Genomic DNA, 15,115 nt, shown 5'->3' on the forward strand with positions numbered 1-15,115 from the left:
TTTCTGAAAAAAATCACTTTTTCCTATCATATTGCATTTTGGGTTAAATTTAGTGTTATTTAAAGAATCATAAATTAGAACTTCAAACTATCTCAGGAAGACAATATTGTTGAGAACACGTCATTTAAACTTCTCTGAAACTACTTAAATTTCTTTCAAAAAATGTATCCGTTTAAAACCAAATAAAAAATTTTTTAATATTAAAAAAATTAAGCCTCCATTTCAGTAATTCCCTGGTTAAAATCGGGAGACACCCTGAACCTCGAAGGTGCCACCCAGCTCCCAGAGAGCATCATTCCTCCAATCATCCCAGCTGTTAGCAACATCCGGGAAATCCCAAGAGAGTAAAAGATAAGTTTTAAAAAACAACAACAACAACCACCACCACCCAACAAAAACCGTTATCTCAGCACCAGAGCTGCAACTGGCACGGCTGCAGGAAGCCCGTCCGAAAGACAAGCGCAGGACTCAGCCAGGGTCAGAATCCTTTCACCAGATCCGAATCCAGCTGTCCCAACTGCGGTTACGCTACCTGCCCAACTGCCCAGCGCTCACCACGTCTCCGACCCTCACGGGCTAGTGCTTCTGGGGCGCACCGACGAAGGCGGGGCGCATGCGTGAAGCGTCCTAGGGCTCCTCCCAGCTGCGTTCTGTAGCTGCACGTGCGGCGGTCCTGCACGGGGGAGGTGCGGGGTTGTAGGAGTCGGCCGTGGTGTCTGTTAAGGCCCAGCGCTCTTGGGAGCCGCTCGGGACCCCGGTTTCCGTAGGTAGCCGGGCACCTGCCTTTCATTATGAGCCGGAATCCTCCCTCGCCAGGCCCTGTTCCTCGAAGCAGTCCGCAAAGGGCATTAAAGCCTCCATCCTTACTCCACGCGGTGGGATCAGATTGCCAGATTGTGCTTCAGTGGAAGCACATGCTCCTTGTACCCCCTCTTGCAGAATTTTTGTGGGCCAAGTTTGTACTATGTAGTTGTAATCATTGTTTCGGGGGGCAGCGGACTGGCAAGTTATGTACGTGCACCTGTCCTTGTATGCCTTTAACTCTTGGCTGCCTTGTAGCTTTAATGGAATTCACGAATGATACATTATGTCGGGCTTCCCTGGTACACAGCTTTCTAAAACCAAAACCAAAAACGAAACGGTGCCACAGTTATTTTTATACAAGTACCGAAAGTAATCATCAGTTGTGCACCGCAGCAGATGCAGTTTTTTGTTTGTTTGTTTTAATGCAGTGTATCAAATTAATGTGCAGATGGTAGGACTGGCTTTGACTTTGTTACTCCAATCTGAACATTTGGGCTTGTGGGATTAATTTTAGAATGTTTAAATTTTGTTTTGTTTTACTTGACTCAATAATACTATTGTTTGTACAGGAATTACTTTTACAAATAAAAATGGACATGTAGTCAATGTTTCCTGCCCCCACTCTTGCGTTCTATAGATCTTTTAATTTTTAAACATGATTTGATTTGGGACTAAAAGTTTCTTTTAAGGGTTTATCATTATTTCTTTATAGATGATTCCAGTTCAAGATATTTTTCAGATTAATACATGACAAACTGTCACTGTGGAATAAAGATACATACTGAACAATTTTATATTTAAGGATGTCTATATATGAAGTACATAATCATTGGTAAAAGTCTAAGAAAGCTATATTGCCTCTAACATTTAATTATAGTTTCTTACAGCTTTTATTGTGTCTCTTACATTATATAATGTAGGCAGGACCACCTAATTTGCTGTTTTCTAATACTTCCATCCACTCTCCAAAAAAATTTATTAATCATGAGGTTGGAAAATCTGTACTTCTCTTGGTCACTGTGTTAATAGTCCAATGTCTAAATTTGACAGGTCTGTCTGGGAAGAAAACTTATAATGCTACATTATTGTAGTCTATGTTTTTATATTACACTTGAGATCTATATATTTACACATAACAATGTGTTTTTTATTAAAATAATGTACAAAGACTAAAAAAATTATAGCAATTTAGTCCTGCTGAAAGTAACATGTGCATCACCTGGCCCCTTTGGTGGCCTCTAGGGATGTCAGTCTCATGCTCTGTGGGGTATTTCACCCAAATCTGGAAGTGGCCGGAGTGAGTCAGAAACTAAACGACCAGCTGGTTCAGCTGGCTGTGTGGTGGCAGCGGAGGAAGGACTGGCATTTCCAGGGCAACTGACAGGGCACTGGGGAGGTGGGCAGCATGGAGGGAATCTGAGGAAGCACATAAGATTTGCAGCCAATATAGGCACTGTGCTATGAATACCATTTGGATTCTTATTTGTGTTTATATTTAAGATCTATCCACATTGCCTTGTTAGTTCTACTTTATTACTTTCGATTTTTACTTGGATAGTACGTAGCATAATGTCTTTACTGATTCACTTAGTGATGGGCACCTACATTGCCTCCAACTTTTTACTAAGATAAACAATGCCTTATGTCCCCCCACGCTCACCCCTCTACCCAAGTCTGACTTTTCAAGGAATACCCAACACACAGTACCAAGCTGAGTGCTAGCAATTAGTAAATATTTAATAAACACTTTGGAAACTGATTTATGGAGGGCCTCAAAATCCAGGTAGTGTGTTGACTTGACTCTAGGTCAATTTGCTGAAAATAAATTTACAGAAAGCCACTTCCAGAGAGAAAAATGTGTCAAAATCCAATTTTCCAAAAACGAATGCTCTAAATTACCAGTTTGATGAATAGTTGAGGCCTATTAAAAAGTTTGAGCTCTGCTCGTGCTTCAAAGCCTTCTGTGAGGTGAGCCAAGGAGCAGGGGCAGAGCATACGTATACAAAAATAGAGATGAACTGAAAACTCTGTTTAAGAAAAATTTCACTTACCTTTGTATCAAATGCCTGGGGCAGATGCAAAACTTATGCTTTGAAAAAAATCTATTTGGCAATCTTGCTTTTAACTGCTAGTAACAGGCAGAGAAATATACATAAAACTGGTTTTATTTCATAATAAGCTGTCTAGAGATAGGCAGCGGCTAGTGTTCGTCAGTAGTTTAACAGCTTGAGGACTGGCATCTCTGTGGCTCTCTTGGCCCTTCCTTCCCTCGTGGTTGAAAGGACTACTGCAGCTCCAGCCATCACTTTGGTATTTCGGACAGAAAGAGAGGGAAGAGGTGCCCTAGCTGCATCTATCATTTTAATCAGGGAAGCAAAAGTTTTCCCAAAGGTTCCCTGGCCCCCCCACCCAGCTGCAAGAGAGCCTGGAGAGAGTGAGCATTAAACTTTCCCAGGTTCTTAGTGGAGGCAGATAAAGGGGAAGGGGATTGGGAATAAGTGGCAAGTTATCACCAACACTATCGTCCTCAAATATAATTAACTTCTCTCTCAAAATAGGTAGTTTATATGTCAAGACATGTCTATCAACAATTTTAAGATTATAAAACTCAGTTCTGCATTCAATCATGAATATTTTTAACAGATGCATTTCAGCTATACTACTTTTCCTCTTTTTCCCCCTTAACATTTTAGAATGGGACTAAAGTGAAATTACTTAATCTTTCAAGAAAGAGTCGGGGAGAAAGTCAAAAGACCAACAGCAGCAAAACACTTTCAACTACTCCTCTGCTCATTGTCCTTCCACACCAAAGAACATCTGGAAAACATCCCCACATCCTTTGCCATTTAAAAACTGATACAGTTGACCAAAGTCCATGTGGTTTCCTCTGGCTCCATTAACACTGAATACTTTTTCTTCAAAAACTGAAAATTTTCTTTGTCTTTCCATTTCCTCAGTTGTACCATCAAAAGCAATGTCTTCTCGATGGCGAATTAAAATTCTCTTCCAGTTTAATTTTCTGAGTCTGAAAGAAATTTTCAGAGTAGAAATTTTGAAAATGTGTTGTGTATTCTAAAGCACTGAAAATAGAAGTTATAAAACAGATTTCTCAGTGCCTTTTCCTAGAAGTAAAGAAATCTACTTTTATCTCCCATGGATTTTATTTTAATCAAATATGATTCTGGTTATAATCCCACCCCCAAACTCACTTATTGCCATTATCACTGCCTCGTATTAGCATTTTAGAAATGTGGAAATTGCTGAATCTCGACCTCCCAAAGGGACTTCTCAGAAATGAGAAGATTAGAAACCCCCTTGTTTCACAGGGTTCACACAACTTACAGCATCACTAAGATGAGGGAAGAACCAGATCCATAGACATGGAGGGGACAGTAGACACCATCTTGGGCAGGGGCTCGATTTAACATCTATCTACAGAACATCTTCTTTGCGCCCTGTATCAGGCGAAGGGAGTGATGCTGATCATATGTGAGTGCTGTTTTAGACTGAGTGCCCATACATACTGATTTCCACATCTCTAGTGTAGTGTTTAGTACTAAAATTATTGACAAGGCATACAAAAGTCGTGAAAGCCAACCTTGACCAGAATTCTTCACAGGCACTTTGTGGGCCTTCCACACAAACAACACCAGGTTTCCCAGGCATGCTAAACCCGGATAGGGAAAGCTCCTTTGCCCACTCTAGAATGTTCTTTCTTTTGCATTTGTTGTAGATGTGATGGCTGTAGATCCAGAGTCTTGTGAGAATGAGGTCAACTGGCTGGACTGTACTTCCTGGAGCAGGGGAAGGTGTGGTGTCTTTGCTGACATAGCCAGAAGCGTGTTCTCTAACCCACTCTGTGGCATTCAATATACAGACATCTCCGAGACAATTCTTTTGTAGGTATGTGGTCAGATCTGTATTCAGCTGAGCCTGCTGGGATCTACTTAATAATACTGATCTGATGGAAAAGATACGGGATTAAAAAATTATATCAATTTTCTTGGAACAGAAAACAAACTTGAGAATTGCTTTTATTCTCAGATTAGTTTTGACCTCTAGAGTTGGCCAGTTTCTGTACCATACCTGACAGTAATTTCAGGCAGAACTGCAGGGTATTTAAAGGGAAGAACACAGGCCAGAGAAAACATCACCTGATTAAAAAAAAAAAAAAAAAAAAAAGGGGGGAAAAAATGCCATAAGTGCTGTTTTAAGTTGAGACATGTTTCAAAAGTAAACATGAAACATGCTTCCAAAAGTAAAATTGAATTACCATTGCTTCCTCAGATATGTCCAGGTTCATAGTGATAGTAAAGTAAAGTTTTGAAGATCGTCCTTCCATTGTCCTCTTTTCAATACAATCTTTTAGTTCTGCTAAAGCCAGCTGGTCATTCACTATGAGCTCATTCACACCGGGGAACATACTGGCTAGCAGGTCCAACTCAGAGAGCTGGGCCTCTGCCTGTTCAATCTCAATCATTTTTGGATATCTGTAGGTTTCTAGGAAGATAGGATAATAGAGACATTTACAAGTATTATACAATCTTGGGAGAACTCAATATAGGTACTTACTGAATATGGATACTTATTGAAAATTTGATTTCTTCATAAAATATGAAATTTAATCAGAGTACCTTCTGGTTATTCTACTTTCAGATGTAATATGCTAAGGACCCAAAGAAAGGGACAATCCAATGTGAGCCATAAAACTCTAATAATAAGCAGGCACCAAATTCCTCTGTTTCTAGATAGTTGATGTGGCGTCTTGAGCTGCCACAATGAGCAATTACATTGAAGTAAACTAATTATGTAGTCAAACGCCATATCAATGATATAACAAGGACAGAGGCTCTGATTGGTTACCTTGGAAAGTTAGAATGAAAAGAATAAGAGAGTTAGTTATGTGGATGGTTAATTTTTCCCTCTTAACTTAATATTCGTTAGTTTTTAAAAAAAGTGGAAGAATGTGAAAAAGAGAAAACAAAGGCTAATTATCCCACAGCTCAAGTAACCCATGTTAACATTTTTAAAAAAAGTACAAGATTATAAAATTCAAATGGCACAGAAAGGTTAAAAAATGAAGATACAGTTTGCTGCTGGTGATTGCTTCCCCTATCTGTCCAAGTCCCTGATCCAAGGCAGAGTTTTTGGTGTTTCAGAAACAGAAAACATTTTAGGCATTATACACATATGGAAAACACATGTTGGTATAATGTGTAAATAAACGTAGAGAATGAAATATATAATTAAAATGTATCTACAGGGGATCATATATACACATCTTTTTTCCTTACTTCCTATCCCTCTTCCCCCCGAATATATTTTGGAGATCTATTCATTGTCAGCACATATTGCTCTATCTCATTCTTTCTAGTGGTTGACTGTCATACTGAATCATGTAGATATGTCATAATTTATTGCGTTTGTTATCTACTGATGGGCACTTGGGTTGCTTCCAGATTTTTTCTATTATGAACACTTCTATAATGGTAGTTTATATATATGTATATATATATACATATATATATATATATAAGCATGTTGAACTGTGAATACTGTATATTCAAGAATCAGTTTGTAGAGGTGGCTGGTTGGTACAGCATTTAAAAATTTTGGTAGATATTGCCAAGTTGCCTTCCAGAAAGTTGCTACATGGAAGTTTAAAATTTTTACACAGTCCCCTCCTTTAAAAAAAATTCTTAATACATAGTCTTTTTATGGTGTTCTGTGTCTGTGTGTGCCATTCATGAGTTTTTATTTGTAAGGAGGCAAACTCACCAGCCTTTTCTTTTACACATTCTGGACTTTGAATCTTTGTTAGAAAAGTCTTCCCCACTCCAAGGTTATAAAGGTTACCAAGCTGCTAATCAAAATATGATTTAAAAAAATTTTTAGAATTTGATAAATTGATTTTAATTTCATTTGCAAGAAAAAGTGTGGGGCTTTCTAATAAAACACGAAGGCTGAGCACATGTATTTATTTCTCTTTCTCTCTTTTTCCCCCATTAAAACTACAGTAAAGGAACAGATTCTTAAATACAAAGGGAGAGGAAATAATAGATAAAAGCTGTCAACAAAATTCTGGAAGATGGAAAGGGGTGAATGAATTATAACTAACAAATTTCAGCTTTCTTCCCTCTGTTAACTGCTTGGTCAGGTGGGGAAGGGAGCTGCAGAACTTCAGAAAGGCTCAGTACTGTCAACACCAGCTACCTTGGAAAGCAGCAGTGTGTATGCAGTAGAAAACATGAATTTGTTGAAAGTCTAGAGTCTAGACTTTAATTAGACTCTAGTTCAGCGTCTCTTAATATTGGCACCACTGACATTTTGGATGAGATAACTCTGTGTGTGTGTGTGTGTGGCAATCTCTATCTTTTAATTATAGTATTTAGACATTTACATTTAATGCAATATTCATATGTTAGGTCTTAAGTCAACCATTTTGTTTTCTATCTCTTTTCCATTTCTTTGGGGTTTTTTTTCCTGCCTTTTTGAAAACATTTTGTCATTCCATTTTGGTTAATCTATGTTTTTGCATGTATTTCTTTTTTTTTTTTTATACATTTATTTATTTATTTTTGGCTATGTTGGGTCTTCGTTTCTGTGCGAGGGCTTCCTCTAGTTGTGGTGAGCGGGGGCCACTCTTCATCGCAGTGCACGGGCCCCTCACTATCGCAGCCTCTCTTGTTGCGGAGCACAGGCTCCAGATGCGCAGGCTCAGCAGTTGTGGCTCACGGGCCCAGTTGCTCCGCGGCACGTGGGATCCTCCCAGACCAGGGCTCGAACCCGTGTCCCCTGAACTGGCAGGCAGATTCTCAACCACTGCGCCACCAGGGAAGCCCCATGTATTTCCTTTTATAGCCTTTTTAGTGGTTACTCTAAATTATATATATATAACATTATATATATATAATTACACACATATGTATATACAAATTATAACAGTCTACTGGTATCATATGTTACCAGTGTCAGTAAAATACAGAAATCTTATGTCACTTTTACTTTAACTTCCCTCCATTAATAATATAGTGATCTTAAATTTTTCTTCTATATATATTTAGAATAACAGTGTAATAATTTTTGATTCAGCCATCAAATATGATGTAGAAAACTCAAAGAAAATCCATTTTATTCATTCATATTTTTGCTCAGTCATGATATTTCCTCCATAATTCCTTTATTGTTTCTCTTCTGTTTAGAAAACTTACTTTAGCCATTCTTTTAGGGTAAGTCTTCTAGTTACAAATTCTCTTAGTTTTCCTTTATCATAGAATGTCTTGATTTCTCCTTCATTCCTGAAGCATATTTTCACTGGATATAAGTATTCTGGGATGATAGTTCTTTACTTTCAGCATTTGAACAGTATTATGCCTCTTCCTTCTGGTCTCCACAGTTTCTGATGAAAAATGCTCTCTTATTTGAATTGTTTACCCTTATAGCTAAGGTTCATTTTGCTCTTGCTGCTTTCAAGACTTTTTTCTTTTAGTTTTCGGAAGTTTGACTATGATGTGTCTTGATGTGGATTTCTTTGGGTTCATCTTGCTTGACGTTAATCTGGTCTCTTGAATCTGTTTATACCTTTTGCCAAATTTGGGGAATTTTCAGCCATTATTTCTTCAAGTACATTTTCAGTTCTGTCCTCTTTCTCCTCTCCTTCTGGGATGACATGAATGTCAGATCTTTTGTTATAGTCTCACATGTCCCTAAAACTCTATTTATTTTTGGTCTATTTTCTCTCTGTTGTTCAGATTGGGTAATTTTTGTTGTAACTTCCAGTTTGCTGATTCTTCCTTTGCTCCTTTCCTTCTGGTGTCGATTCTATCTACTGTGTTCTTAATTTTGGTTGTTGTATTTTTCATTTCTAACATTTCTTTTTAGTTCTTCTTTATATCTTCTGTTTCTCTACTGAGACTCTATTTTTTATCATTTGCTTCAAGTGTGTTTGTAATTGCTTGTTGAAAACTTTTATGATAGGGGTTTTAAAATCTTTGTCAGATAACTCTCCCATCTCTGTCATTCTGGTATTGGCATCTATTGATTTTCTTTTTTCATTTAGTTTGAGATTGTCATTGTCCTTGGTATGATGAGCGATTTTGATTGAACCTTGGACACTTGGGGTATTAGGAGACTCTGGATATTATTTAAATCTTCCATTTTAGCATGCTTTTTCTGATAATGCTTCAGGAGGGGAAGAGGTGGGTGCTGCTTCATTACTACCAAGTGTGAAAGAAATCCAGGTTCCCTACTCAGCTTTTATTGACATCTAAGGTGAGTTGGGGAGTGGAGAGAGTTCTTCATTACTGCTGGGTGAGGCTGGGAGTTCTAGTGCCACTGTAGGCCTCTAAGGATACCTCACTGGCTGGGAGTGATAGGAGTGCCTCATTATTGCTCCCCAGGTGGCCTCCACTAACACCAGGGTTAGGGGTGGCTTTGTAAATGGTAGGTGGTGTTGAGAGCTCTGACTTTCCACTAGACCTCTCTGACAACACCCCAGAAGGATAAAAGAGGGTCCCTTGTTATTGCTGCATCACGTGGACGTACAAACTCTTCATGTGGTCTGACATGGACCTGACATGGGGCTGACACTGACACTGTAGTGCAGTCCTTGTTACTGCCTAGCAGGGAAGAAAGTCCTGGGTCCCAACTCAGACATTTTGGCCCCTTTCTGACAAGGGGTGGGCATTAGGTGCTTATTACAGTTCAGTGAAGATGGAATCTAGGCTCCCTTTGCTGGTGTTAGTAGGGGAGAGGCCACAGTGTTTTCGTGGGATTTGCCTGGTATACAGTATTTATTATTTAAATGTTTTCTGTCTTGCTAGACTGTACTTTTCTTGATACCTTATTAGATAGAGCAGACTTTTGTTAGGGCTTAAATTTTTCTTTTTTTTTTCCGGTTGGTACCCTTGGATTTCTGGATAACAATCCAAATATGACAGAGAGACACAAAGTGAGCAAATGCTGTTGGAAAAATGGCACCAACAGACGTGCTCAACGGTTGCCACAAACCTTCAATTTGTAAAAAACACAGTATCTGCAAAGTGCAATAAAATGAGGTATGCCTGTATACCCAAACAGTAGAATATTATAATTTAAAAAATGGATATTAACATTGATGTTCATTTTATATGGTTACCTAAAATAGTAGATTGTAGAGCAATATAAATAATCTTAATCAATAAATAATGATATTACTATTCATTCTTATACCATCACACATATTTGAAAAAAAATCACAAAGAGAAGTCACCGAACTATTAACAGTTGGCTAAATGTGGGTAGAGGGAAGAAGAGAAGGATTTTCACTTTTTAATTTGTGTGCTTCTATATTGTTTGATGTTTTATGATTAGCATGTAGTACTTCTAAATTCACCAGAAAAAAAATAAGGGTTACTCTTCCGAATGGAGAAGAAGAACTCAATCCCACTGTTGCAGAGGCAAACATGGCTTACCTTCTCAATAAGAATTTACTCCGTGAAATCAAACACCATTATTTCAGCTAGTGGTGCCTTCATGGAATTCCTTTTAATCGTTGGTAAAGGTTTATTGAGCAGCTACTATATGTAGAGTTTCATCCTTCATTCCTTCTTGGAACTTTCTATTTAGTTCGAAGATCAGGACTTATATCTAATAAAATACAGAACAATGAAGGTAAAAAGGCCAAGTGTTAAATGACCAGTATAGGTATTATCATGAGGATTAAGATGAGAGCATAATCAATGAAATAGGTCATCAGGAAAGATTTGAGGAAGGCAGCAGGATATGAGTTGAGCCTTGAAGGAAGGGTAAGACTTAGACAAGGGAGGAGGAGGCATAGTGGGGAGAGAGAACAGGTGTGCAAGGCAGGAAAGCACAAGAAAAACAGATAGGCCTGAACCTGTCCCTTCTTCACAAGCCCAACTACCAAGGTCTAATTCAGGGACTCATCATTTGGAATATTTCTTCTTGTGCTGGTTACTTTCTGATTATCCTCTAAATTCATTCTTGGTCCTTCTTTTCCCTGCCCTGGACTCTGGACAGCTGACCTCTATAGCCTATAGCACCCAAGTCTTCTGCCTTTCTTGTGGTTGGGTTCAGCCAATGCTCTGGCAGGAAGTGGGAGGATGGGAGGAGAAAGAGGCTAGGGTATTTCCTCACTACTCCTTCCCTGCTTTGGTGGTATTCTGACAATGGCTGTGACCCTCTATGACCAAGCTTCTGCAGGCAGCCCTTCTTCTTTAGCTCCAGCAGAACTTACAGCCTAGGGATAGTCATGGTTCCTTTAAACCTGGGCACACCTCTGTAAATAGCCCCTTTATTAAACAGCCTATTCAAAGTTTCAAAGTTGAGTGTGTATCTATTTCCTTCCAGAACCATGACTCCCCTTACCTGGCCTCCGCCTCTAATATCTCTCCATCAACCATCAATTCACACTCCACATTGTCATTATACTGATTGTATGCAGTATCTAATAGAAGTATACTGAGACAAGCAAGAGGGCGCCAACTATCTATTAGGGAAAAGTTCACATAATCGGTGATTGGGCAACAGTGTTGTGGTCTGGGAGAATGGGGTGGAGGTGTGTTAGGTTCCCGGGGGGAAAGGCATACTGGCTGATGACCCTGAGAGCTACCCAATAGAGTTGAGACAGGCTGGGACCTGGGACCTTTTGCTGCAGTGCTTGCACGCGGACAAATGTCTCCTTGAGCAAAAAAATACAAAGAAACTAAAAGGGACTAAAAATGACTACATGCAGGCGCAACTGGGGCAAATTATGAACAACATACAAAAAGACCAAAAACCCACACAGCACCACCAATGGGGTGGGCAGACCACCCCGACCCCTGGACCCACCGCTATCCTCACCCCATATAAGGAAACAGCTCCCCCTGCCCCCGGAGTGAGCAAGGGAACTTGTTACTTGTTTTCGCTCCCTCCTGCTGCAGCAGGGGTTCCAATAAAGCCCTGCCTGAATTTCTTGTCTGGCCTCTTATCAATTTCTGTTGATTAAGGAGGCCAAGATCCCTGGTCAGTAACAGAGAGAATTTATCCCAGTTCACCATCTGGCTGTTAGTTTCAAAGACACAGTATCACAAAATGCCAGCGTATTGAGAGCAGATCTACTTCCCAAAGGGTGCCTTGCATCATCCATTATAAGCCCTCTGAGAACATGTCTCTCTATTTATTCAAGTCTTCTTTATTTCATCCAATGTAGTTGGGTCATTTCTTTAACATCAGAAAATGGTATTTGGCCAACAATTTAGCTAGTTCACTCTATGGTACTTTTAAAGAGCAAAAAAAGTTCTTCCACTTAAAAAGAAATGCAAACTACTCAGAGGTGTCAGGTCAGTAGCTGCAATGGGTCCTGTCAAAAACACACCAAAGATTATGGGAATGATTAATGTGGTGGGGTGTTAACTTCACTAGGATTAACTGGACACGAATCAGGAAAATATGAAAATAACGTCATGTATACGATAGGCAGTCTCCACAGATCAGAGTATAAACCAATGCCAACACCACCTAATCATTCCCAATCCCAGTGGTTCTCAACTCATGTCCTTAAAACGCCTTACCAGGGTGTCAATGCCATGCTGGGAAAAAAAAATACATAAAGCATTGTGTGCTTAAATAAGTTCTTGAAATGCTGAATGACACAAAGCTCAATAGGTTTCTTTAGGGTGACCATGGGTCATCTTCTTGTCCTGACTGGTTTAGTATTTATCCTAGACAAAAGTGACCCCATTTGTACAATAAACTTTTTTTTTTTTTTTTTTTGGCCATACCTCGCTGCATGTGGAACTTCCCCAACCAGGGATTGAATCTGTGCCCCCTGCATTGGAAGCATGGAGTCTTAACCACTGGATCACCAGAGAAGTCTAGGACAATAAATTATATGGCACACTTTTTGTGTGTGATTTCTCAGAGTCTTTATTGTTAGATGCCAATATGCACCATGAATTTCTAACAAGAGGGTTTAGTATGCATAGTATCCCAAACCTTTCTGACCCTCAAACATTTTTTCCTAATGATATTTGCTCTTCTCTACACAGTTAGAACTGCACATGCCTCCCTCCTTTAAATATGTTTGCTTTACTCTCTAGTGACTTTGTATATTTTTATATCCTACTATTTTCATTTGACATCCTAACTTAATTAAGCATTTGCTCAGTTATTAAAAATATCTTCATAAATATTTAAAATTCCTGGATTATTGGAATTCCGTATCTTTTCTAGTCGTGTTGGAGTTGAGGAAACTAGGAAACAACTTGTTACATGGTTATTAGAGAAGGTGAATTTACTTTGGTTTTTTTATCATAGTGGTTTAAGTATGTACTCTGTTACCAGACTGCCAAGGTGCAACTCCTGGCTCTGCCAATTACCAACTGTGTGACCTTAGGCAGGTGGCTTAATTTTCTGTGCCTCAGTCTCCCCATCTCCAGAATGGGAATGACAGGGTGGCTGTGAGGATTAAATGAGGATGTGTGGAAAGTGCTTAAAGTAGTGCCTGGTAACAGATTAAGTGCCATAAAGTACTTGCTATTATTATTATATTCATTCAACAAATGTTTCTTGAGCACCTATTGTGCTGTCAAACACTAAGACTCTAATGGACAAACGTAACAAAAAAACTCCGCTCTCAGAGATTTAATCTAGTGGGAGAAGACCATGACAACAAAACCCACACATATATGTATGTCCAGTGAATAACGGTTATGAAGAAGATAAAGAAGGTAAGGCTCAAGTTGCAGGGTGGGTGGTTGAATTTTACACGGGGTGGCCAGGGACAGCCTCTCTGCTAAGGTGACTGCAGGGAAGAGACCTGAAGGCACTGAAGAAGAAAGCCATGTGTTTAACTGGGCAAAAAGTTTTCCAGGCAAAAGGAACAGCATGTCCAAGGTCCATGAAGCAGGATGGTGCTACACCAGGTGGCTGGAGGCGAATGAGCCAGGGGAAGGGTTTTAGGACACAAGGTTAGAAAGGAAGTATGGGGCAGTTCATGTTGGAACTCATAGGGATGGCTAGGATTTGGGATTTTATCCTGACTGATATGGAAGGCCACTGGAGGGGTTTGACTTATGAAGAGGCCCGCAGTCACTGCTGGGAAGAGGGTAGGGGAACAAGGATGGAAGCAGGGTGACCAGGTTAGGCACCACAATGATAGGAGGAGAGGTGATGGTGGCTTGGATTAAGGTATGGCGATGGAGGTGGTAAGCAACTGTTCATGTTCTGGACATAGATTTAGTATAGAACCAATAGGATTATTGATGAATTATATGTGAGCTGCAAGAATAACTCCAAGGCTTTAAGAAACTGGAAGAATGGATCTGCCATTTACTTAGATGGGGAAGATGATGGAAATGTGAAGTTTGGTTTTAGACATACTAGGTAATGAAGTGCCTATCAGGACACCTATTAAGCAGAGATGTCCAGCTATGAGATCCGGCTGAAGATATAATTTGGGGAGTAATCAACATTTATTTAAAGGCACGTTTGTTTACTCAGTCAGGGAGTGAGTGAATTTGGGAGGAGGCCTCATTGAGTTTGGAGGTCTGGAAGATGAAATGGAACCAGCAAAGTGTGGGACTAATAGACCTACGGGTGGACAACTACAGTGATGTCACAAGTAAGTGATTTGTCAAATTATTTTCGTAGATGAGATTTCAGTCCCAGAAACACCCTTATGAGAATTTTCTGACTCGAGATTTTAATGAATGCTGTAAGAACGCAGAATTAATCTTGAGTTTCCTGAGCGGAATCCTTTTTCCCCCCCTAAGTTTTTTTTTTTTTAAGGGCGGAGCGCGTCTCGCTGCCCGACTCCTAACCGTCTCATAAAGTTGCCAGGGCCACTACCGAAGCCAGACTCGCAGGGGCCCTCGCCCCTAACGACTGACCAGGCCGGGGGTGGGGGTGGGGGTGGGGGTGAGGGTGAGGGTGAGGGTTGGGGTGGGGGTGCGGGGAGGGTAAAGGGATGGGCGGGGCCAGAAAACCCCGAAGCCAGCTCTAACCAATGAGCGGTGAGAAGGTCGTGGGAAGGCGGTGCCATCAGGTCGCCAAGTTCCCGGGACGTGGAAGGGGCCGCTGCAGCGACGGACCCCCCTAATCCCGCTGAGCACCAGTGGACAAGGACTCACCTCGAGCCATGGACCCCCTCGGTGCTGTAACCCCGAGTTTCCCGGCAGTACGGACAGCTCAATTCTCATCCGGAGGGAGCCTCAGAATTCTAGGGCTAGGCAACCGGAAGTCTACAAACCGCTCTGGCCCGGCAGCCTGGGAAAGTGAGACCGAGTCCTCCAGGCTGGCGCATGCGCACTCGCAGGCCCGCTCATCC

General features: G+C 40.4%; 1 protein-coding gene across 1 annotated transcript; it reads right to left on the bottom strand.

The window, feature by feature from the left end:
- Positions 1-2,523: 2,523 nt before the first annotated feature.
- Positions 2,524-15,072, bottom strand: RWDD2B (RWD domain containing 2B). Its single transcript, XM_082460592.1, has 6 exons — positions 14,919-15,072; positions 10,257-10,431; positions 5,078-5,304; positions 4,891-4,958; positions 4,403-4,765; positions 2,524-3,829 (listed from the first exon to the last, which is right to left on the bottom strand). The coding sequence occupies exons 3-6, from the start codon at positions 5,282-5,284 to the stop codon at positions 3,595-3,597; spliced, it is 873 nt and encodes a 290-aa protein (XP_082316718.1). The 5' UTR covers positions 5,285-5,304; positions 10,257-10,431; positions 14,919-15,072; the 3' UTR covers positions 2,524-3,594.
- Between the last annotated feature and the right edge of the window lie 43 nt (positions 15,073-15,115).

Source organism: Balaenoptera physalus (genome assembly GCF_965194825.1).
Source record: "Balaenoptera physalus genome assembly, chromosome: 4".
NCBI classification, from domain to species: Eukaryota; Metazoa; Chordata; class Mammalia; order Artiodactyla; family Balaenopteridae; genus Balaenoptera; species Balaenoptera physalus.